Below are 26,623 nucleotides of genomic sequence, written 5' to 3' on the forward strand. Positions count from 1 at the left end.
ATTTCCCTAATTAGAATGTTCACTTCTGTAGGTAATATAATTTTATTTTGATTAATTCCTCTGTATTACTTACACTCCCAATGTAGTATGTCACATAAAGGATGCCCTCAAAACATATGTTAGTTGTGGGGAAAAACATTTGTTGGTTTCAACATCAATAGAACCATATTTCTCCACACAAAATAAATAAGGTTTTGAAACCACAATAAAGACAAAAATATATACTTATCTTGAATAGTTACCTGTACAAAAGCAACTCCTGTCATCAAAATTACTAGGGACAGCCACTGGTATACACCCAATTTTTTACTAAGCATAGACACAGAAAATAATGCTGTTGTAAGAATTTTCAACTGATACGTGACCTGAAAAAGAAAACAGCAATATTATTAATGTTCGTTTGTTTATTTGTTCCTTAAGAGTACTATTAGAAATGTATTTTAAGGACTATGGCAGCATGCCTGGTGGTTGCATCTGGCTGGGAACTGGAATCTAAAGCTTCAGTTAATGCCAGTCTCAGGAATCTGTACTATGTACCAGAGAGCTCTGGACACTTTAGGCAATAATGCAAAATGAATTGAACCTTCTTATTGTAAATTAGGTTGCAACATGCAAGCAAAGACAAGATTATCTCCACAGCCACTGCCACTCTTGCAGATACACAAGCATGCAATCTGGGGGCCTGGGTATCAACCTGACCCACCTATCACAGACAGCACCTGCACAGACCATCCAGGGGCCTGAGGACAAGCCTGTCCCACCCACCACTGCTTGCACAGGCCTCCAGGGACTTGAAAACGAGCCTGCTCTGTCTACTGCCCACGCATGCCTCCTGGGGGCTAGCGACTGACCCTGCACAACCTGTTGCTACCACTGCTGGCACCCACCCATGCACACAAACTGGGGCCTGAAAATTGGATTGCTCAGCCCTGTGCTTTCACCACTGGCACTCATGTACACTGCTTGGGGACCCAAGACTGGCCTACTGCTGCTCCTGCTACTGCCAATGCCACACATGCCACCCAAGAACTGGAAGACCCACCTACCTGCCCAGCCCACTGCTGCCTCAAGCAGCACTAAAACAAGCTGCTGGGAGGCCCAAGGACCAGCCACCTGGACCCACCACTGCTAGTATCTGCATACACCTCTTGGGAAGCCAAGAACCAGCATACCTGGTCCACCACTGCCACCACTGGACCCTGCCTGGCATCCCCATCCCCAGCAAAGCCTTGCCACAGCCTCTACTAACAACTTCAGTCAAAGCCACTAAGGAACCAGACAGACCCCACTGACATTGATTATAGCCAAAGAAATCATATAGAGACTATATATTACTGCACCCACCCAGGATCAAAGCCAAAGCACCCTACCCAACCAACATTATGCATATATCTGTAGGAAAATGTCTTTCCCTATGAAAGCTATCTACAAAACTGGAAGAAGCTATTGTTATACCAGATGCACAGATATCAATGTAAGGACACAAGAAACATGAGAAAGCAAGGAAATATGACACCTCCAAAGGGACACAATAAGTCTCCAGTAACACATCCCAATGAAAAGAAAATATGAAAGACCTGAAAAGAATTCAACATAATGATATCTAGAAAGTTTAGTGAGATACAAGAGAACACAAGCAGACAATATAAACAAAATAGGAGAACAATTCATCATCTAAATGAGGTTTTCAACAGAGATATCATAAAAAAGAACTAAACAAAAATCATAGAACTAAAGAATTCAATAAATGAAATAAAAAATCCAACCAAGAGCTTCAATGTTAGACTAGATGAAACAGAATAAAGAATTTCTGAACTTGAAGTCAGGTCTTTTGAAATAAGCCAGTCACATAAAAAAAAAAAAAAAGAAAAAAGGATGAAAAAGCCTAAATAGAGTCAACCCAAAAAGATCTTCACCAAAGTACATTTTATTTTGATTAATTCCTCTGTATTACTTACACTCCCAATGTAGTATGTCACACAAAGGATGCCCTCAAAACATATGTTAGTTGTGGGGAAAAACATTTGTTGGTTTCAACAATCAATAGAACCATATTTCTCCACACAAAATAAATAAAGTTTTGAAACCACAATAAAGATAAAAATATATACTTTTTTCTACCAAAAGTCAAACTACCAAAAGTCAAAAGTCAAAGAGAGAACCCTAAAAACAGCAAGAGACAAGCATCAAGTTACATATAAGGGAATCTCCATCAGTCTTAGCAGCAGATTTTTTAAGAGAAACATTATAGGCCAGGAGAGAATTAGATGATATATTCAAAGTGCTGAAAGAAAGAAAAACTGCCAGATAAAAATACCATACGCAGTGAAACTATTGTTAAAAAATGAATGCAGGCTGGGCGTGGAGGCTCATGCCTGTAATCCCAGCATTTTGGGAGGCCGAGGTGGGCAGATCACTTGAGGTCAGGAGTTCAAGACCAGCCTGGCCAACATGATGAAATCCCATCTCTACTAAAAATACAAAAATTAGCGGGCATGGTGGCGTGCACAGGCATGGTAGAGTGCGATTGTGGTCTAGCTACCTGGAAGGATGAGGCAGGAGGACAGGTTGAGCCCAGGAGTTTGATACTGCAGTGCACCATAACTGTGCCTGTGAACAGCCACTGCACTCCAGCCTAGGAAGCATAGCAAGACATCTGTCTTTTAGAAAATAAAAAATAAAAAAAATAGAAATAATTTTTTTTAAATTAAAATATAGGTAAATAAATTTTTTAAAAATAAAATGAGAGATAAAGTCTTTCCTAGATAAGGAAAAACTGAGAAAATTCATCACCACTAAACCAGCCATATAAGAAATGCTTAGGCCAGGTACCTGTAGTCACAACACTTCGGGAGGCCAAGGCGGGCAGATCTCTTGAGCTCAGGAGTTTAAGACCAGCCCTGGGAAACATGACGAAACCTCATCTCTAAAAAAATATGAAAGTTAGCCAGGCATGGTGGTGTGCACGGGTAGTCCCAGCTACTTGGGAGGCTGAGGGAAGATGGCTTGAGCCTGGGAGGCAGAAGCTGCAGTGAACCGAGACTGTGCCCCTGCACTCCAGCCTGGGTGATAGAGCCAGACCTTGCCTCAGAAACAAACAAAAAAGTGCTTACAGGAGTCCTGCACTTGAAAGCCAGTATCTACCATGATAAAAACACAAGAAAGCATAAAACTCACTGGAAAACCAGATACACAAATGACAAAAAGAAAGAAGTCAAACATTAACACTACAGAAAACCAACCAGAAAACAACTGACAAAATGACAGGAATAATCCCCATGTACCAATAATAACTGTAAATGTAAATAAATTAAATTTCCCACATAAAAGATATGGACTGGCAAAATGGATTTAAAAAACCATATGTTAACTACACACTACCTACAAGAAATGCAGTTCACCTGTAAAGACAAAGAGATGAAAGTAAAGGGATAGAAAGATATTCCATGCAAACAGAAACCAAAAACGAGCAGAAATAGCTATACTTATGTAAAATAGACTTTAGGTCAAAAACTGCAGAAACAGACAAAGAGGTAATTATATCATGATAAAGGGATCAATTCAACAAGACTATAGAGCAATTCTAAATATACATGCACCCAACTCTGCAGCACCTAGATATATTAAGAAAATATTAGTAGCTCTAAAGAGAGAGATAGACTCCAATACAGTAACAATTGGGACTTCACAACCCCACTCTCAGTTTTGCACATATATCATCTAGAAAGAAAATCAACAAAAGAAACATTAGAGGATTTAAACTACACTTTATACCTAATGGAACTCCCAGACATTCACAAAACACTTCATCTAACAGTTGCAGAATGCACATGCTTCTCATCAGCACATGCAGCATTCTCCAGAATAGAATATATATTAGGCTATAAGTCTCAACAAATCTTTAAAAGTTGAAGTCATATCAAGTATCTTCTCAGACCAAAACAGAAAATTTTCTTTTTTTCCTTTTCTCTTTTTTTTTTTTTTTTTTTTTTTGAGATGGAGTTTCAATCTTGTTGCCCAGGCTGGAGTGCAATGGTGTGATCTCAGCTCACGGCAACCTCCGCCTCCTGGGTTCAAGCAATTCTCCTACCTCAGCCTCCTGAGTAGCTGAGATTACAGGTACCCGCCACCATGCTTGGCCAATTTTTGTATTTTTAGTAGAGACAGTGTTTCACCATGTTGGCCAGGCTGGTCTCAAACTCCTGACCTCAGGTGATCCACCCGCCTTGGCCTCCCGACGTGCTGGGATTACAGGCGTGAGCCACTGTGCCCAGCCTAGAAAAATTTCTTAAAACAAATATAAATTGAAACACAACATACCAAAACCTATGAGATACAGCAAAAGCAGTGACAAAAGGGAAGTTTACAGCAATAAATGCCTACATCAACAAATTAGAAGGATTCACATAAACAACCTAATATACCTCGAGAAGCTAGAAAAGCAAGAACAAACCAAAGCAAAACTAAAAGAAGGAAAGAAATAATAAAGATGGGCAGGCCAGGCATGGTGGCTCATAGCTATAATCCCAGCACCTTGGGAGGCCAGGTGGGAGGATCACTTGAGGCCAGAAGTTCAAGACCAACCTGGGCAACATAAAAAGACCCAGTCTCTACAAAAAAAAAAAAAAAAAAAAATTAACCGGCATGGTAGCACATGCCTATATTCTCAGCTATTCAGGAGGCTGAGGTGGGAGGATTTCTTGAGCCCAGGAGGTTGAGGCTGCAGTAAGCTAAGACTGCGCCATGGCACTCCAGTGTGGGCAACAAAGTGAGAATGTCTCAAACAAACAACAACAACAACAAAAGGTCAGGGCAGAACTAAATGAAATAGAAACTAAACAAAAATACAAAGGATGAAATAAAAGAAGAATTGGTTTCATGAAAAGATAAGTAAAATCAATAAACTGCAAACTAAACTAACCAAGAAAAAAAGAGGAAAGACCCAAATAAAATCATAAACAAAAAAGGAGACAGTACAGATGACACCACAGAAATACACAGGATCATTAGAGACTATTATGAACAACTATATACTAGCAAATTGAAAAACCTACAAGAAATGGATAGACTCCTGGACTCATACAACCTACCAAGATTGAACAAAGAAGAAATTAAAAACCTAAACAGACCAATAACAAGTAACAAGATTCAATCAGCACTTAAAAAGCCTCCCACAAAGGAAAAGTCCAGGACTGGATGGCTTCACTTCTGAATTCTACTGAACTTATAAAGAAGAACTAACACCAATTCTCCTCAAACTATTCCAAAAAAATCAAATGGAGGGAATTTTTCCTAACTCATCCTGTGAGGCCAGCATTACCCTGATATCACAACCAGACAAGCACACAGCAAAAAAGAATACTATAGTTGAATATTCCTGAACAGAACAACAGAGAACCCAAAAATCCTGAACTAAATATTAATACTTGCAAATCAATTCCAACATCACATAAAAAAGATTGTTTACCATAATCAAGTAGGATTTATCCCAAGGATGCAAAGACGGTTTAACATATATGCAAAATCAATAAATGTAATACACCATATCAACAGAATGAAGAATAAAAACCTTATGATCATCTCAATAGATGCAGAAAAGGCATTTGATAAAATTTAAAATATTCCTAGGAACATACCAACATAATAAAGGCCATATATGACAAACACACAACTAATATCATACTGAATGCGGAAAAGCTGGAAGGCTTTCCTTTAAAAACTGGAACAAAATCAGGCAAAAGAGAGAAAAGGCATCCAAACTGGAAAAGAGGAAGTCAAATTGCCCCTCTTTGCAAATGACATGATCTTATATAGAGAGGACCCTAAAGATTCCATTAAAAAAACTCTTAGAGCTGATAAACAAATTCAGTTGTTTCAGGATACAAAATCAACATACAAAAATCAGTAGCATTTCTATAAACCAATAACAAGCTAGCTGAAAAAGAAATAAAGAAAGCAACCTTATTTCCAATAGCTACAAAAAAAAATCTAGGAATAAATTTAACCAAGGAAGTAAAAGATCTCTACAAGAAAAACTACAAAACACGGATGAAAGAAATGGAACAGGACACAAATGGGAAGATATCCCATGCTTGTGGATTAAAAGAATTAATATTGTTAAAATCACCATATTACCAAAAGCGATCTTCGGATTCAGGACAATCCCCATCAAAATACCAATGACACTCTTCACAGAAACAGAAAAAACAATCCTAAAATTCATATGGAACCACAAAGACCCTGAATAATAGCCAAAGCAACCCTGAGCAAAAAGAACAAAGCTAGAGGCATCACACTATGACTTCCAAATATACTACAAGGCTATAGTAACCAAAATAGCATGGAATTTGTTTAATAACAGGCACAAAGACCAATGGAACAAAATAGAGAACCCCAAAATACATTTACGTGTTTATAGCCAACTAATTTTTGACGAAGGTGCCAGGAGCATGCATTAGAAAAAGGACATCCTCTTCAATAAATGACGCTGAGAAAATTGGATATGAATATGAAGAAAAATGACACTAGATCCCATCTCTCACCATATAAAAAAAACTCAAAATGGATTAAAGACATAAACATAAGACTCAAAACTATAAAACTACTACTAGAAGAAAATAGAGGAGAAATGTTTCAGGACATTGGTCAGGGCAGATTTTATGGCTGTTATTTCAAAAGCACAGGCAGTGCTTGCTTCAGCAGCACATATACTAAAATTGGAATTATACAGAGAAGATTAGCATAGCCCCTGCATAAGGATGACAAACAAATTCATGAAGTGTTCCATATTTTAAAAGATATACAAATAAATACATCAGAAAAAAAGCACAGGCAATGAAAACAAAAATAGAATGGAACTATATTAAACAAAAAGCTTCTGCAAAGCAAAGAAAAAAATACAGAGACAATCTGTAGAATGGGAGAAAATATTTGCACTAATCATGTGACAAGAAACTAATATCCATAATATATAAAGAACGCCAGAGCGTAAGAACAAATAATCCCATTAAAAAGTGGGCAAAGGACCTCAATAAACATTTCCCAAAAGAAGACATACAAATAGCCAACAGGTATATGAAAAAATGCTCAACATCACTAGTCATCAGGGAAACGCAAATCAAGACCACAGTGACATATCATCCTGCCCCCTGTTAGAATAGCTATTATCAAAAAGACAAAAAATAACCAGTGCTGGTGAGTATGTGGAGAAAAAGGAGCTCCTGTACACTGTTGCTGAGAATGTAAATTAGTACAGCCTCTATGGAAAACAGTACAAAGCATTCTCAAAAAACTTAAAATAGAACTACCAGACAATCCAGCAATCCCACTACTGGGTATTTATCCAAAGGAAAGGAAATCAGTATATCAAAAGGATATCTCTAGCCCTGTATTTATTGCAGCATTGTTCACAATAGCTAAGATATGAACTCAACCTAAGTGTCCATCAATGGATAAATGCATAAAGAAATACTATTCAGATATAACAAGAATGAGATCCTGTCATTTGCAACAACGTGGATGCAACTAGAGGTCATTATGTTAAGTGAAACAACCCAGGCACACACAGAAAGACAAATATCATATTTTCACTCACATGTGGAAGCTAAAAAAAAAAAAAGGGAGCGGGGGGGTCTCATGGAGGTAGAGAGCAGAATGATAGCTACCAGAGGATGGGAAAGATACAAGGGCAGGGGGAGGAATAAAGAAAGATTGGTTAATGGGTACAAAAATTGAGTTAGAGAGAAGGAATAAGTTCTAGTGTTAGCATAGTAAGGTGACTATGGTTAACAATAATTTACTCAAAATTTCAAAATAACTAGAAGAGAAGATCTGAAATGTCCCCAACACAAAGAAATGATAAATGTTTGTGGAGATGAATATCCTAAATACCCTGATTTGATCATTACACATTGGATGCATGTATCAAAATATCACATGTACCCCATAAATATATACAATTATTATGTATAAGAAAAAAGTTTTTTTAAAAAAGAAAGAAATGTATTTTAAGTACCTGATAAGTAGCTGCATCTAGATTTGATAGTGCCACATACAGTAAATTATTCTGAAGAGTATAGATCCCTGATGGAATAGCAAGTTTAAGTGTTTCCATAGGTTTATTAAGAATTTCATCATGTAGTACTCGATTCAGTGCTCTTAGACTACATTCTAGAAAATAATATGAGAAAAATCAGTAATTAAGTAACTCTGAATAAGTTATATATCTGCTCTCAAGATCTCAATTTTCTAACCTATAGGAAAACAAAATTGAGCTACATGTCAGATGCTTTTAGGACTAAAATATATCTTTATGATGCTGATTTTTTAAATGTTAAATATTATAATGTATTAAGAAATCTTATATTCTTTTATTCTGATATATAATCAAATTTATCTTATGTATATCTACATATATGTATATATACAAACACATACAGACACATATTTATGACAGCCAAAAGCTCAAAGTTTTAATTTGTTAACCAAGTATTCTTAGTTTATTATAGCAATGTTATAAAAACTTGTATTTTGTGCATTTTGTTTATCATCAGCCATTCATGCCAATTAGTAATTGTGAAGACTTTAATCATTAAAAGAAGGTAAATCAGTTAAGGAATGGGTTTGGTTGCAAACAACAGAAAACCCAACTAACACTAGTTCAACCCATAGGGATTTGTGTCACATAGGGTGAGTCCAGATTTAAAGCTTTTATAGAGACTCAGGGACCTAAGCGCTCTCTCTCTGTAAGCATACCTCATTTAATTATGCTTCATTTTATTACACTTTTCAAATATTGCATTTTCTTCCAAATTGAAAGTTTGTGGTAGCCCTGCACCAAGCAAGTTGCAAAGGGTGCCAAAGTGTCTAGCTGTGAAAGGAGGGGAAAAGTCCCTGGGGTGGACAAAGGACTCTAAGAAAAGTGGGAAGGTGGATGCTAGAAGCAAATGAACCCACTCCTAAAAGTGACTGTCAGGCTGGGCACGGTGGCTCCTGTCTGTAATGCCAGCATCTTGGGAGGTCAAAGTGAGAGGATTGCTTGAGGCCAGGAGTTCAAGACCAGCTTGATCAACATAATGAGAACCTGTCTCAAAAAAAAATTTTTTTAATTAGCTGGGTGTTGTGGCATGCACCTGTAGTCCCAGCTATCCAGGAGGCTGAGGCAGGAGGATCAACTGAGCCCAGGAGTTTGGAGTAGCAGCAAGCTATGATTGCATAACTGCACTTCAGCCTGAGCAAAAGAACAAGATCCCCATCTCAAAAAAAAAAAAAAAAAGTGACTGTCACTGGCTTGAAAACAAACCAGATTAGCTCTTGCACAGGCTGCCAACCAGTGGTCTGGAAGAAGGCTTATTCTTCCACTTCTCCCACCCTGACTGCGACATTGAGACTGAAGAAAACTCAAAGTGGTGCCATTAATGGGTCAAGCTGCCATCAACCAGGAGAGGAAAAAAAGAGAAAGCTGGAGCCAGAGGATTTCAGAGTTATGAGGAACCAACCCCTTCTTGGTTGCATGAATCTTTCATACAGCATTATCTTTTAAAGACCTTCCAGTATCTATGTTGGAAATCCTCTAACCACTGCAGCCCATTCTGGTGATAAACAGGCTGAAATCAATATTCTAGGTTCAGCTGGATTATCAAAGAGACAGCAGGATTCTCTCTTTCCTGTTAATACAATGCTGCTACAAATTAAGCCTGTGTCTCTTCATATTGCAAATTATTAAAATTATGTCCAAGAGAGGTATACTTAGAAAAAAAGGCATAGCAGAAAAACAAAATAACTGCATTAGAGTAGAATAACAGGCTTTAAAAATTTCTGCAATATAACCTTGAGAAAATTCCTGGATGGTAAAATAAATAAATAAATAAATATATAATATATATAATATATATATTAGATCTTAATACATGTCCAATTTTGGAAACCAAAATGTGCCTGGTATGTGATAATATCAACTAAGCACTATTCTAAGATCCATATATATATATATATCTATATATATATCTATATATAGTTATATATATAGTTATATATAGTTATACATATAGTTATATATAATATACTTATATATATAGTTATACATATAATATAGTTTTATATATAGTTATATATAGTTATATATATAATATAGTTATATATAGTTATATATATAGTTATATATATAATATAGTTATATATATAGTTATATATATAGTTATATATATAATATAGTTTTATATATAGTTATATATATAACTGTATATAAAACTTATATAACTATATATTTTGGCTTTTTAATCTTCATGCTTTTCATCTGTTGTCTACGTGATTATTGCAACAAGGTCATCAAAGTACTGCTGCATCTCTAGTTCTTGTTTCAGGCAGCAAAAAAAGGAGAGGAAACAGCAGCTTAGCAGGTATCCTCTTGGTTCTCATTGAACAGAATTGTGTTGCATAACTACCAATAGCTGCAAGGAAGCCGGGAAGTCTTTTCCTTTATTTCTTCCACGTTAGAGCCAAGAAAGGGAGAAAGGGATTGAAAGTGAACTTTGAGCTGGCCAATCTTATGGTATCAGTCACGAAAAATGGCCAAAGATCCTTTAGAGATATATACATAAACTCCTCAAAAAAATGAGAAATTCTAAGGAACCCTAGAATTAGGGTTCTAAGGAGCCTAGAATTATTCTAATTATTCTAATTCGAAGGAAACCTAGAATTATTTACCAATAATGATACTTTAGACAATTTTTTCTCTCAATATAAAATAGGAAGACTTTGATTATGAAAAGTTTTTTGAAATAAAAAAAACTTTAAAATTGCTACCTGGTACTCACCCTCTCCTCAACCCAAAATAATAGTTGAAAAATTCTTAACTAAGATAAAAGTTACCAAAAGGTTTTTTTCTTAGTTTTACCAGAAAAGAAAACTAAAATATTACCTTAATTTTATGTTATTTTATTTTTACAGATGAGGGCCTCGCTATGTTGCCCAGGCTAGATCCCAACTCCTGAGCTTAAGCAATCCTCCTGCCTCAGCCTCCCAAGTAACTGGGACTATAGGTGTGCACCGAACCTGATTATTTTTTAATTTTTAAATTCAATTTTTAAATAATCACCAATTCCTGGTATTAAGACTTTTTATTTTTGCCAATTTGAGGGCAGTGAAATTGTGTCCTGTGGTTTTAATCTGATTTCCTTGATTGCTAGTGAAGTTGAGCATCTTTTTATATATTTATCTGCATGCAGGTTTCTTCTTCTGTGAATTACCTGTTTATATCCTTTGCCCCCTTTTCTACTAAGTTTCTATGAACTCTGATTGAGTTGTAGGAGTAACTGTAATTCTGGATATTAATTATTGGTGGTTACAAGTGATATAAATATCTTCTCTTAATTTGTGACTTGCCTTCTTACTTGACTTGATTTACAGATGTTTTTCAATTCAATATACCCTAAATTATCTATTTTTTCCCTTATGTCTTATTTGTACCTTTTGTATGTTGTTTGAAATCATTCACAATAGTAAGGTCATAAAGTTTTGCTTCTTAAATGTCAATCTTTAATCCACCTGGAATCTGTTTTTCTGTATGGCGTGTCTATAGATGCTTTGGTTCACTGAAAGTTGGTTTTACCACATTTTCACCACATCTCTCTACAATGCAACTATTTGTGTCAAAGATATCTTTGGCTCCACAATGTTAAATGCAGTGAATACTTCTGCTCATCTATACCATAGCAGCAAAAACACTACCATCTCAGTTTGGCTATTACGTTTCCATTTATCTTTCTATTTTGCTTCTGTCTTCTTTTGCTGATTCCTTCTGTGGAATCTGATCTCTAAATATTGGGAATGTTACAGAGTTCAGCCTTTGGCCTTCTCCTCTTCTAGTATACACTAGGTTATCTCATTCAATCCTCAACTTTAAAGCAAAATGTAAACTGACAAATTCTTGAGCTCCATATGCATAGACTCTACTATTTGACATCTCAATGGGAATGCCTTATAGCTGTCTGAAACTTATATGATGCAAAAAGCAGCTTTAAATTCCCCCCAAATCTATTTATATATATCATTAATTGCAGCACCCATTCACCCAATAGTTTAATCTAAAAACCTAGCAATTATTCCTCAAGCTGGATTCCTCCTTTCTTCTGACTTTCCCATATTCTATCTTTTAACAAGTCATGTCAGATGTAGTTCAAAAGAAAATACACAAAAAGGGTCAGGTGTGGTGGCTCACTCCTGTAATCCCAGCACTTTGGGAGGCCGAGGTGGGCGGATCACCTGAGGTCAGGAGTTCAAGACCAGCCTGGCCAACCTGGTGAAACCCCATCTCTACTAAAAACACAAAAAGTAGCAGGGTGTGGTAGCATGCACCTGTAATCACAGCTACTCGGGAGGCTGAGGCATGAGAATTGCTTGAACCAGGGAGGTGGAGGTTACAGTGAGCCAAGATCATGCCACTGCACTCCAGCCTAGGCGACATAGTGAGACTCAGTCTCGAAAAAAGAAAGAAAAGAAACGACAGAAAGAAAGAAAGAAAGAAAGAAAGAAAGAAAGAAAGAAAGAAAGAAAGAAAGAAAATACACAAAAAGCCAAAAAAAAACCCATAAAAATTCATCATCATTAGTTATTAGAGAAACAAGTCAAAACCACAATGAGAAACTACTTCACACCTATTAGAATGGCTATTTAAAAAAACAAAAAAACAAAATATTAAGTGCTGGTGAAGATGTGAAGAAACAGGAACCTTCATACTTTGTTGATGGACATATAAAATGGTCCAGTTGCTGTGAAAAACAGTTTGATGGTTCCTTAAAAAGTTAAACATAGAATTACCATATGACCCAGCAATTCTACTCCTAAATATATACCCAAAAGGAATGAAAACAGGGACTCAAACAGATACTTGTACATCTACTGAAGCATTACTCATTGTTCTTTCCAGCATTATTCACGATAGCCAAAAGGTGGAAACAACCCAAGTGTCCATCAACACATGGATGAATAAACAAAATGTGCTACGTCCATACAATACAATGTTATTCAGCCATAAAAAGGAATAAAGTTCTGATGCATGTTACAACGTGAACAAATCTTGAAAACATTTTGCTAAGTGCCAGACCTAAAAGGACAAATACATGATTCTACTTATATGAAATATTTAGAATAGGCAAATTCATAGAGCCAGAAAGTGAATTAGAGGTTACTAGGGGCTGTGGGTAAGGGAGAATGGGGGTTATTACTTAACAGTTACAAAGTTGTTGTTTAAAGTGATAAAAAATTTTAGATAAAATTTAGATAAAAAATTTTAGATAAAATTTAGATAAAAAATTTTAGATAAAATTTAGATAAAAAATTTTAGATAAAATTTAGATAAAAAATTTTAGATAAAAGTGATAAAAAAATTTACATTGTTGTACAACACTGTAAAAGTAATGACAATGAAGTGTACACTACACATAGTTAAGATGGCAAATTTTATGTTATGTGTATATACTTTACCACAGGTTTAAAACATTATAATTGAAATATACCAAAAACCATTAAATAATATACTTTAAACACATAAATTGTATGGCTCATGAATTATCTCAATAGAACAATTTTTAAAAACTATATAAAATTGGTCACTGCTGGACTAATCAATAAAGCAAATAAAACAGAAGGTGTTTACATTAGTAAAAAAATTATTATGATTCTTCTAAAGTTCTAACAGTAACAGATTTATAAAATTTACTTACTCTCAAATTATTATAAATGCAAGAAACTATTTTATATTTACAGAATTAACCAGAAGATATGAATCATGATACAGATTAAAAGAAAATGGCTTTATTACTAGACTTAAAATGTCTTAAGAAAATTTTTAAAATATTGAAATGTTCTTCATACTAGGCCATTCGACAATGCAAGAGTGCAAATGTGTAGTTACCAATATATATATGCAAACCAAATAAATTGCATTGATTAAAAACAAAAAACCTAGATACCTACTGCTGTCTTTGTAGACCAATAAAATGCAGGCCATTATCTTCAAAAGTTCAGCAACAACCACTGCTGTAGAAGATAGATAACGAGGTCCTTCTTCTTTTAAAGTTCTGGAATAACGCATTGTTAGAACCAAACTGGTAGTCTGAAAGACCAAAATTCCCAGGGAAACGTATTTTAGGTTGGCGGACATTGTTTTATCTTCATTTGCCTGAAAAACAAAATAAACAGGGCAAAGAAATAAGATTACAACATATGAAAACTAGTATATTTAAAAACACCAACAGGGAGAAGGGAGAGGGCCTGCAGGTCAGGTCTCTCCTCCACCTGCCACCAAAAAGAAAAAAGAAAAAAAAAACAGAAACCAAGAGACTCAAGATGAAATAAGCACACTCCACCTTATTCTTTCTGCTAATTACAACCAAAAACCTTGAATTGGAAACAAAAAGCAACTACCAGAAGACTCTGAAAGGTGAAGAAAATAAGGTAAATTGGCTAGAGACATCAGATCTTGACGGATGACTCAGCAGTGAATTCCCTAGAGATTTTTTTTGCTACAGATGTAATCTACTTTGGGTGCTACAGCAGCCCAAAACCTGAAACTGCTCAAAGGCATAGAACAACAACAACAACAAAAGCCCCAAGAAAAACATACTTTCTCTAACCAAAGGCCTGAGAAGGCAAGAGTCTTTCAGAATAAAATCTTTTCAACTGGTTACTGTGTAATCAGCAAGAAAGAACTTTACTGATCATCCTCGTCTTGAACCAATGAGAGCAGAGGTGGTGGCCCTTCCCCCTCCCACTAGGGGTTAAAGCCACAGAAACTGTGGCACAGAGCCCTGCTGACCATTCCTGCCCTATAGAAGGCAAATGTTTGCAAGGAGGCAGTACTTTTCCTCCCTCCCCAGTGGCTGTCTATTAACACAGAAGATTTAAATAGTTAACAGAGTCTCATAATATAATACGCAAAAAGTTCAGGAAACAATCCAAAGTAAGTATATTTATTATACCAACAAACAGAAAAAAGGTCTCAACTTGGATGAGTAAGGACAACCAACAGACAACAATGCAGAGATGACACAGTTGTTGCAATAGTCAGAAAAGAATTTCAAGCAAGCTATCTTAAAAATGCAGCAACAAGCAATTATGAAGACTTAAAATAATTTTAGACTCACATAGTTTAAAAAATAGTACAAGAGTTCATATGTACCCTTCACCCAGCTTCCCCCAATGAAACTAATTCAAAATCCCTATATTTTCCCTAAAGCAATTCAGTATTACTCCAGGAGACTTACTTTAAATATGAAGACATATATAGGTTAAAAAGTAAAAGGACAAAAAAAGATATATCATGAAAAAAATAACTAAAAAAATTAAAGAAACTTTAGTAATATCAGCCAAAATGGGTTACATAAGATTTATTTCTGGAATCAAAGGACATTTCATCATGATAAAAGGGTCAATACATTAGAAAAATATAACCATTTTAAAATACATATGTGCCTAATAACATACCTTCAAAATACATAAATCAAAAACTAACATAACTAAAGGGGAAAACAGGTAAATGCAGTCATAATTAAAGATTTTTACCCTACCTTTCTCAGTAATTAGTAAAATAACAACAAAAAAGAAAACCCAGTAAGAATATAGAAAATCTGAACACTATCAACCACCATTACCATGGCAGACAAAAAAATGATCTACCTGGCTGGGTGCAGTGGCTCATGCCTGTAATCCCAGCACTTTGGGAGGCTGAGGCAGGTAGATCATGAGGTCAAGAGATTGAGACCAGCCAGGCCAACATGGTGAAACCTCGTCTCTACTAAAAATACAAAAATTAGCTGGTTGTGGTGGCACGCACCTGTAGTCCCATCTGCTCGCAAGGCTGAGGCAGGAGAATAGCTTGAACTCGGGAGGTGAAGGTTGCAGTGAGCCGAGATCATGCCACTGCACTCTAGCCTGGCGGCAGAGCAAGACTACGTCTCCAAAAAAAGATCTATCAGATCTTACTTGAATTCAAGGATTCAAGGAAGGACTTAATGCAGTGTGTAATACCTGACTGCTTTCCTAGTGATGATCACATCCTTTGTCATAGATTTAACTGAAGATGCAATTCAATTCTGAACAAAATCGCTGTAGGCTTTTTTGGTAAACAAACAAAAACCAAGCAAGCTTATTTTAAAATCATATGGAAATACAAAGGACCTAGACCATCAAAACGATTTTGAAAAAGAAAAACAAAATTGAAAGCCTTAAGCTACCAAACTTCCAGACTTACTATAAAACTACAGTAATCAAAACTGGTGGCTGGGCGCGCTGGCTCACGCCTGTAATCCCAGCACTTTGGGAGGCCAAGGCAGGCAGATCACGAGGTCAGGAGTTCAAGACCAGCCTGGCCAACATAGTGAAAGCCCATCTCTACTAAAAATACAAAAAATTAGCCGGGCATGGTGGCAGGCACCTGTAATCCCAGCTACTCACGAAGCTGAGGCAGGAGAATTGATTGAACCCAGAGGCGAAGGTTGCAGTGAGCTGAGATTGCGCCACTGCACTCCAGCCTGGACGACAGAGCGAGACATCATCTCAAAACAAAAAAAACAAAACCTGGTATTGGCATGAGGACAGAAGCATAGATCAATGGAACAGAATATAGTCCAGATTTAGATCCATATGTCTTATGAGCTTAGGCTGCTGTAACAAAGTATCATAGACTGGGTGGCTTATAAACACAGCAATTTATTTCTCACAGTTCTGCAGACTGGAAGTCCAAGATGAGAGTGCTAGCATCGTTGGGTTCTAGTGAGGCCCTTCTTCTGGGTTCAGAGATGTCTGTCTTCTCATTGTATCCTCACATGGCAGAAAATAGAGAGTTCTCTGGGGTCTCTTTTTATAAAGGCACTAATCTCATTCATGAGGGCTCCACTTTCATGACCTAATTACCTCCCAAAGGCCCTACTTCTTAATACCATCATATTGAGAGTTAGGATTTCAACATGTGAATTTGGGGAGGCAGGGGACGGAGAGGAGAAGAGCACAAATATTCAGTCTATTAAACCATATATAAATATTGTCAAACAATATTTGACAAAGGTACAGAAAAAAGGGGACAGTCTTTTCAACAAATAGTTCTGGACTGGAATAATGAGATCTACGTATTTTTATTTATTTATTTATTTTTTGAGACAGAGTCTCGCTCTGTCACCAGGCTGGAGTGCAGTGGTATGATCTCAGCTCACTGCAAACTCTGACACCCTTGTTCAAGCAATTCCCCTGCCTCAGCCTCCCGAGTAGCTGGGATTACAAGCACACGCCACCACACCCAGCTAATTTTTGTATTTTCAGTAGAGACGGGGTTTCACCATGTTGGCCAGGATGGTCTCGATCTCCTGACCTCATGATCCACCCACCTTGGTCTCCCAAAGTGCTGGGATTACAGGCTTCAGCCACCGTGCCCCGCCAGATATACGTATTTTTTAAAAAATAACCTTCTACCCCTAACTTTCTCACACCAAATATTGACTAGAAATGGATCATATAGCCATTACAAAAGCTGAAACTATAAATATTCAATAATAACAAAGCATAGGAAAAAAACTGTAATGATGTAGAGATAGGCCAAGAGTTCTTAGGATACAAAAAGCACAAACCATAAATGAAAAAAATGGATAAACTGGACACATTAAAATTAAAAATCAGGCCAGGTGCAGTGGCTCACACCTGTAATCCCAGCACTTTGAGAGGCTGAGGCAGGAGGATCATTTGAGCCCAGAAGTTCAAGACCAGCCTGGACAACAAAGTGAGACCTCAGTTCTACAAAAAATTAGCTAGGCATGGTGGCATGCACCTGTGGTCCCAGCATTCAAGAGGCTGAGGCAGGAGGATCAATTGAGCCCAGAAGGTCAAGGCTGCAGTGAGCCATGTTCATGCCACCACACTCCAGCCTGGGTGACAGAGCAAGACTCTGCCTCAATAAAATAAAACAATAATAAATTAAAGACTGCTCTTCCAAAGATACTGTAAAATAATATGAAAGGCAAACTACATTATGGGAGAAAATACTCTCAATACATGTATCTGACAATATATCCAGAATATATACAGAACTTGAATAATACAATAAATCAAAGACCGACAATCCAATTTAAAAATAGGCAAAAGATATTTTACCAGCCGGGCACGGTGGCTCATGCCTGTAATCCCAGCACTTTGGGAGGCCGAGGTGGGTGGATCACCTGAGGTCAGGAGTTCAAGAGCAGCCTGGCCAACATAATGAAATCCCATCTCTACTAAAAATACAAAAATTAGTCAGGCATGCTTGCAGGTGCCTGTAATCCCAGCTACTCAGGAGGCTGAGGCAGGAGAATTGCTTGAACCCGAGAGATGGAGGTTGCAGTGAGCCAAGACTAGGCCATTGTACTCCAGTGTGGGCAACAAGAGTAAAACTCCATCTCAAACAAAGCAAAACAAAACAAAACAAAACAAAACAAAACAAAGATATTTTATCAATAAAGACAAATGAGTGACTAATAGGCATAGGAAAACGTCATTAGGGAAATACAAATTAAGACCACAGTGAGATACCATTATGTACCTATTAGACTGGCTAAATTTTAAAAACTGATACAACTAAGTGTTAAAGGGGATTTAGAGCAAACAGCCCTCAACATTGCTAGTGAAAATGTAAAATGGTACGACCACTTTGAAAAAGTTTATCAATTCCTTATTAAAAGAAAACAGCACTTTGGGAGGCTGAGGCTGGAGGATCACTTGAGGCCAGGAGTTTGAGACCAGCCTGGGCAACATATTGAGATCCCGTCTCTACAAAAAATAATTAGCTGGGTTTGGTGCTACATGCATGTAGTTCCAGCTACTCAGGAGGCTGAGGCAGGAGGATGGCTTGAGCCCAGGAGGTTTGAGGCTATAGTGAGCTACGATTGAACTGCTGTATTCTAGCCTGAGCAACAGAGCAAGACCCTCTCAAATAAAAACAAAAAGAGTATAGGAGAGAGGAGAGAAGGGGAGGAAAGAGGAGGGGAAGGGGAGGGGAGAGGAGACCAAGGGGAGAAAGACAGGTAAGAAAGGGAAGGTAGGAAAGGAAGGGAAGAAACGAGAGGAGGGGAGGAGAGGGGAGGGAAGAGAAGGGGAGGGGAGGGACAGAAGGAAGGGAAGGAAGAGAAGGAAGAAAACAATAACATAATCTTTTCATATGACCTAGCAATTCCACTCTTAGATATACCCAAGAAATTTGAAAACACATGTTCACAACAATATTTGCACATGAATATTTATAAGAGCTTTATTTGTAACATCAGAAATGAAATACTCCAAATGCCCATCAATATTTGAATAAATTATCCTATGTGGTATATCCATACAATGGAATAATGCTCAGCTATAAAAAGGAATAAAATACTGCCACACTAAAGCACCCAACAAAAGTAAAAAACATACTGAGCAAAAAAAAATTAAACAAAACAGTATACTGTATACTTTATCTTTCCATTTATATATAAAATTCTAGAAAAGGCAAAATTAAATTATAGTGACAGATGCAAATTTATGGTTACCTACAGATAGGGGCTAGGGTTGAGGGTTGACTGCAAAGGGACAGCAAAGAATTTTTGGTAGTGGTGGAAATACTGTGTGGTGGTTATATGATTGAATTTATTTATCAGAATTCACTGAATTGTGGATTTTGTTTAAATCTACAATTCAGGGGTATAATGGTTCATTTTATTCAATGGGTACATTTTATTGTATGTAAATTACAACTCAATAAAGTTGATTATAAAAAATCAAAGATTGAGGACATACCAAATAATAGCATTCCTAACCAGGCTTTCTTCACAACTTCGGCTCTAGCTCTGATTTCTTTGGATTAATTCTAAGGACATTCTGTTAGTCTATTCTTCACCCCACCTCTATCTTTTCCATGAGTCCAGGTTCTACCTAAATTTTTTCAAATGTGAACCCTGTTTATAGTATATCTCTTTAGAGCTCTCACAACCCAAGCTATCAAGCTATCAACCATACCTAAGCTACCATGGTTTAGGTATGGTTGTATATATATGATCCTTAACTCCTAATTATTGTAATATATAAATATATTCAAAGAGATTCAACAATCATTATTTCATGCCTACATTAGGCTAAGTACCATAGTTACAGAGAGATCTATTCCTAAAAGCATTAAGTCTAGCTTACTAAATTCAGCAATTCCTACCCTCAACTGAATATGCTCCAAACATGAACAATGCAGCACCATAAATATAAGGATAAAATTTTTAATGGTAAAATACGTATACTCACTATTAAATATACATAGATTATAACTATTGGAAAAAACGATCTTAAGCATTTAATTTGACTTTCAGAGACAAAAATTGAATAATATATCTCTGTTACAAATAGAGGATCAAGCTTAGAGGAAAGAATACATAGACTTCTTAATCATCTATCTCAATTTTGTCCAATGTGAAATAAAATTATAGCACTTTAGAGGTATAATATGTTTTAGAAATCATCTAATATAATTTCTTCACTTTAAAATGAAGAAAATAGTGAATAGAGAAGTAGATGATTTGTTCAAGGTCACTACTAGTAACTGGAGACACCAGCCTATATAGCTTATATCAGGCTCCCTGGCTCCCACTACATGCTATTGTAAAATTCCAGGACATCCTGGTGCCTTTATCTCTATATGGAAGGAGAGTAAGTTTCCAGCAACTTACATTTGGCAGAGGCATCTAATTCTCCTGGAAAATGTCAAACAATGATTTCATATCTGTTCAAGGAAGTCTTTTGTTTATTCTGTGCAAACAAGACCATAATGTCCCTATTATAACAGCAATGCTCTAACTTCTTTTCAAGTGAAAATTTAGGCCAGGCGTGGTGGCTCAGGCTTGTAAACCCAGCACTTTGGTAGGCCCAGGTGTGCAGATCACTTGACTCCAGGAGTGAGAGACCAGTCTGGTCAAAATGGTGAAAACTTGTCTCTACAAAAAATACAAAAATTAGCTGGGCATGGTGGCCTGTGCCTGTGGTCCCAGCTATTGGGGTCTGAGGAGGAAGTGTCCCTTGAGTTTGGGAAGTCAAAGCTGCAGTGAGCCAAGATTGTGTACCACTACACTCCAGCCTGAGTAACAAAGAGAGGCCCTGTCTCAAAAAATCAAATAAATAAATAAATAAATAAATAAAAATTAAAGGTCAGGATATACTTTGAAAATTTTGCATTTCCATTTCCAAACATCAATATAAACATTCACCATAATAATACAGTTATTATTAATGCTCTTTATTTATTATAATGTATGTTTTTAAAAGTTGAAAAGTAGAATATGGCCAGGCGCAGGGGCAGGCAGATCACTTGAGCCCAGGAGTTAGAGGCCAGCCTATGCAACGTGGCAAAACCATGTCTCTCCTAAAAAATACAAAAATTATCTGGGCATGGTGGTGCATGCTTGTAGTCCCAGCTACTCAGGAGGCTGAAGTTGGAGGATCACTTGAGCTTGGGAGGTCAAGGCTGCAGTGAACCATGGCGGCACCACTGCACTCCAGCCCGAGCAACAGAGTGAGACCCTGTCTCAAAAAAAAAAAAAAAAAAAGTAGAATATATGCAAGCAAATGATCATTTGTAACAGATTACCTATAAAGAATTAAAATTTAATTTACTATTCTGCCTAACAGTAGAATAAACTCAAAATGAAAATAATCAGGCATCCAAATTGATAAACAGGAAGTCAAACTGTGGCTGTTTGCCTATAATATGATTGTATACTTAGAAAACCTTAAAGACTCATCCAAAAAGCTCCTAGAATCGATAAATAAATTCAGCAAAGTTTCAGGATACAAAAGCAATGTACACAAATCTGTAGCTCTCCTATACATCAACAGTATCCAAGCTGAGAATCAAATAAAGAACTCAACCCCTTTTACAATAGCTGCAAAACATCAAAATAAAATACTTAGGAATATACCTAACCCAGGAGGTGAAAGACCTCTATAAGGAAAACTATAAAACACTGCTGAAAGAAATCACAGATGACACAAATAAATAGAAATACATCCCACACTCACGGATGCGTAGAACCAATATTGTGAAAATGACCGTACTGCCAAAAGCAATCTACAAATTCAATGCAATTCCCATCAAAATGCCAGCATCATTCTTCACAGAACTAGGAAAAACAATCCTAAAATTCATATGGAACCAAAAAGGAGCCTGCATAGCCAAAGCAAGACTAAGCAAAAAGAACAAATCTGGAGGTATCACATTACCTGACTTCAAACTATACTATAAGGCCATAGTCACTAAAACAGCATGGTACTGTTATAAAAATAGGCACATAGACCAATGGAACAGAATAGAGAACCCAGAAATAAAGCCAAATACTTACAGCCAACTGATCTTCAACAAAGCAAACAAAAACGTAGAGTGGGGAAAGGACACCCTATTCAGCAAATGATGCTGGGATAATTGGCCACGTGTAGAAGAATGAAACTGGATCCTCCTCTCTCACCTTATACAAAAATCAACTCAAGGTGGATCAAGGACTTAAATCTAAGACCTGAAACCATAAAAATTCTAGAAGATAACATTAGAAAAACCCTACTAGACATTGGCTTAGGCAAAGACTTAATTATCAAAAACCCAAAAGCAAATGCAACAAAAACAAAGATAGATGACTAAAATGTTTCTTCACAGCAAAAGAAATAATCAGCAGAGTAAACAGACAACCCACAGAGTGGGAGAAAATATTTGCAATCTATACATCCAACAAACAACTAATATCCAGAATCTACAAGGAACTCCAGCAAATCAGCAAGAAAAAAACAAAGAATCCCATCCAAAATTGGGCTAAGGACATGAACAGACAATTCTCAAAAGAAGATATACAAATGGCCAATAAACATATGAAAAAATGCCCAATATCACTAATTATCAGGGAAATGCAAATCAAAACCACAGTGTGATACCACTTTAATCCTGCAAGAACAGCCAAAATCAAAAAATAAAAATAAAAATAGATGTTGGCATGGATGTGTTGAAAAGGGAACACTTTTACACTGCTGGCTGGAATGTAAACTAGTATAACTATTATGGAAAACAATGTGGAGATTCCTTAAAGAACTAAAAGTAGAACTACCATTTGATCCAGCAATCCCGCTACTAGGTATCTAGACAGAGGAAAAGAAGTCATTATATGAAAAAGATATTTGCACACGCATGTTTATAGCAGCACAATTTGCAATTATGAAAATATGGAACCAGTCCAAATGTCTATTAATCAACAAAGAAATTGTGGTATATATACAATGGAGTACTACTCAGCCATAAAAAGAAATGAAATAATGACATTCACAGCAACCGAGATGGAATTGGAGACCATTATTCTAGGGGAAGTAACTCAGGAATGAAAAACCAAACATCATTATGTTCTCACTCCTAAGTGGGAGCTAAGCTATGAGGATGCAAAGGCCCCTTTAATCTACAACTCTAAGTCTATTCCTTTCCTCTTCCCCCCAGGGGAATCAATTATCTGGCTTCTAAATATTATATAAGCCACAAGTGTTTTTATGCTATTTTTAAAAATTCAATATTTCATATGATTTCTCAGGTCCTCTCTATTTCTTGTTTTTGTACTTTTTAACTGATACATCAGATCTACTTCTTTTGGGAGTACATGTGATATTTTCATACATGTATATGATGTGTAATGATTAAATGAGGGTTAATTGGGATATCCACCACCACAAACTAATCTCTATGTTGAGAACATTACAATTCTTCTAGCTATTTTGAAATGTAAAATAATTAATTAAATGTAAAATAAAATAAAAAAATAAGGCCGGGCGTGGTGGCTCATGCCTGTAATCCCAGCACTTTGGGAGGCCAAGGCCGGCGGATCACGCAGTCAGGAGTTTGAGACCAGCCTGGCCAACATGGTGAAACCTCATCTCTGCTAAACATACAAAAATTAGCCAGGCATGGTGGGCGCCTGTAATCCCAGCTACTCAGGGGGCTGAGGCAGGAGAATCGCTTGAACCTGGGAGGCAGAGGGTGCAGTGAGCCGAGATCGTGCCACTGCACTCCAGCCTGGGTGAGAGAGCAAGACTCCATCTCGAAAAAAAAAATAATAATAATATATTTCCCTATTGTATTATCATATACTAAAACTTATTCCTTCTATTCAACTTTTTTTTGTTTTGTTTTGTTTTGTTTTGAGACGGAGTCTCGCTTTGTCGCCCAGGCTGGAGTGCAGTGGCGCGATCTCGGCTCACTCCAACCTCTGCCTCCCGGTTTCAAGAGATTCTCCTGTCTCGGCCTCCTGAGTAGTTGGGATTACAGGCGCCCGCCACCACGCCCGGCTAATTTTTTGTATTTTTAGTAGAGACGGGGTTTCACCATGTTGGTCAGGTTGATATCATCTCCTCACCTTGTGATCCGCCCGCCTGGGCCTCCCAAAGTGCTGGGATTACAGGCATGAGCCACCGCGCCTGGCCCCCAACCGTATTTTTGTAGCCATTATCCAACTTCTCTTCATTCCACTCCCCTCCAGTTCTGAAACACACACACACACACCCACACACACACAATTCTATTAATCTAATTTCAACTTTTTCTAAAAGTTCCACATAAATTTGTAAATTGTAAACGTTGAGTATATCTATATAGTAAAATATAATAATCAACTATTGTATAATTATTATAATGATCCATAATTATAATCTTTGGGTATGAATGTAGACATTACAATCACACTGATTTGATACAGCAATCACATTGCTAGTACTTCTATAAATCCTTTACAGTCCTGTGCACAAAAAATATTTCAGGGTTTTGTTTGTCACCCTAATCGATCTTGAACTTGCTTTCTAATCACTAATTCTCCTCTAAATTTTTGCATGTTTGATATTTATAAAGTTCAGTTTTATTATTTTTAAATCTCTTCTCACCTCTTGGGGGAAAATATACAAGAAAATTTCATTCATCTAAACTCCATTCATTTGGATTTAATGAGTTTGGATGATGGCTTGGTTAGAATTTACTTTTGCATTTTATACAAAAAATATTAGCTTATTTCATGTTCAAAGATATTTTCAGTAATTATTTAATACTCTTAAGAGAAAAAGATTTTCAAACACACTAAAATCCATAGTTTAAATATATGTGATATACTAGTTACCTTCATTTTTATTAAAGCAGCTCCCAAAGATCCTTGCTTTACAAAGTTTTATCAGCCAATTACAAGTTACTTTACAGGTCTAAATATTTAAAAAATATACATTATATAATGCATATGTTTCATTAATGCACACTTACTACCACCCCATCCCCAAATTAATGAGATACTGATAAATTATTTATATCTTCATTAATTGCATTACAGATCTACACCAAGTTCTAAAATGCTCAAAACACCATATACTAATAATTTATATTCATCTTTTCAAAAATAGAATACAGGCCGGACGCAGTGGCTCACACCTGTAATCCCAGCACTTTGGGAGGCCGAGGTGGGCGGATTGCCTGAGCTCAGGGGTTCAAAGCCTGGGCAACATGGCAAAACCCATCTCTACTAAAAATACAAAAAATTAGCTGGACGTGGTGGTGTGTGCCTGTAATCCCAGCTACTCAGGAGGCTGAGGCACGAGAATCACTTGAACCCAAGAGGCGGAGGTTGCAGTGAGCTGAGATTGTGCCACTGCACTCCAGCCTGGGCAACACAGCAAGACTCCGTCTCAAAAAAAAAAAAAAAAAAGAATACATCCTTGTAGGTGTAGGTAAACCCTAAAATCAGTATTACTACAGACTTATTTCCAGTGGCTCACCAATGTATAGTCTGTATACTTTTTCAGTCTGTGTATAAAGCTTATCATTCTGAGACAATATCCGTATTTTGCTGATATGTCTCCAGCCACTAAAAGTTCTAAAAAACTAAATGTTTAATCAATGTTTTAAAACTGTACTAAAATTCATACACAGGCTGGGTGCAGTGGCTCATATCTGTAATCCTAGCACTTTGGGAGGCTGAGGTGAGCAGATCACTTGGGGCCAGGAGTTCGAGCCAAGCCTGGTCAACATGGCAAAACCCCGTCTCTACTAAAAATACAAAAATTAGCCAGGCATGGTGGCACACACCTGTAATCCCAGCTACTCAGGAGGCTGAGGCCACGAGAATTTCTTGAACCCGGGAGGAGGAGGTTGCAGTGAGCCGAAATCCCCTGCTACACTCCAGCCTGGGCAACAGAGCAAGACTCTGTCTCAAAAATAAATAAATAAATAATAAAATAAAATAAAATTCATATACATTTTTAGACTACCTAGTATCTTAGTTATTCTGCAAGTCAATTTTCCTTCTATTATAAAAACAAGGGCTAAATTCCTAAGTTATGATTTTTAGAGTAAGCTATATTTACATTTTCTAAACACTATACTCCCTTAGTAACAATATCAGTCTACTAGAGGTTAATGACATAAGACAGCATATATGAAAACACACAAGTTACAAAGTGCTATGCAAATATGTCACATTATACACTGGTCAGAGACAACTACTAGGGTAAAAAACAAACATTTTAAGGTTTTTCCAAATAAATCAATAGAAAAAAGTATATACATACAGAAATGCTGAGCTCAGTTGAAATTTTT

At 36.7% G+C, this 26,623-nt stretch overlaps 1 protein-coding gene, 1 long non-coding RNA gene and 1 other non-coding gene across 5 annotated transcripts in view; 2 read left to right on the top strand and 1 right to left on the bottom strand.

Moving 5' to 3' along the window:
- Nucleotides 1-26,623, top strand: part of LOC134756902 (uncharacterized) — a 127,974-nt gene that overhangs the window by 30,761 nt on the left and 70,590 nt on the right. The window lies entirely within an intron of this gene.
- Nucleotides 1-26,623, bottom strand: part of SLC35A3 (solute carrier family 35 member A3) — a 54,004-nt gene that overhangs the window by 16,327 nt on the left and 11,054 nt on the right. For all 3 annotated transcript variants that reach the window (XR_010130326.1, XM_031005034.3, XM_031005029.3), the window contains exons 2-4: nucleotides 13,975-14,179; nucleotides 8,015-8,169; nucleotides 243-365 (exon numbers count right to left, since the gene is read on the bottom strand). Coding sequence is in view for 2 of the 3 variants with exons in the window: in XM_031005029.3 (XP_030860889.1) it covers nucleotides 243-365; nucleotides 8,015-8,169; nucleotides 13,975-14,179 (483 nt within the window). In the remaining variant the exon portion in view is untranslated. The remainder of the gene's footprint in view (nucleotides 1-242; nucleotides 366-8,014; nucleotides 8,170-13,974; nucleotides 14,180-26,623) is intronic.
- On the top strand, nucleotides 6,687-6,793 carry LOC115932129 (U6 spliceosomal RNA). The gene has a single exon (XR_004068457.1). It is a non-coding gene; the product is annotated as a U6 spliceosomal RNA (small nuclear RNA).

This window comes from Gorilla gorilla, chromosome 1 (genome assembly GCF_029281585.2).
Source record: "Gorilla gorilla gorilla isolate KB3781 chromosome 1, NHGRI_mGorGor1-v2.1_pri, whole genome shotgun sequence".
NCBI lineage: Eukaryota > Metazoa > Chordata > Mammalia > Primates > Hominidae > Gorilla > Gorilla gorilla.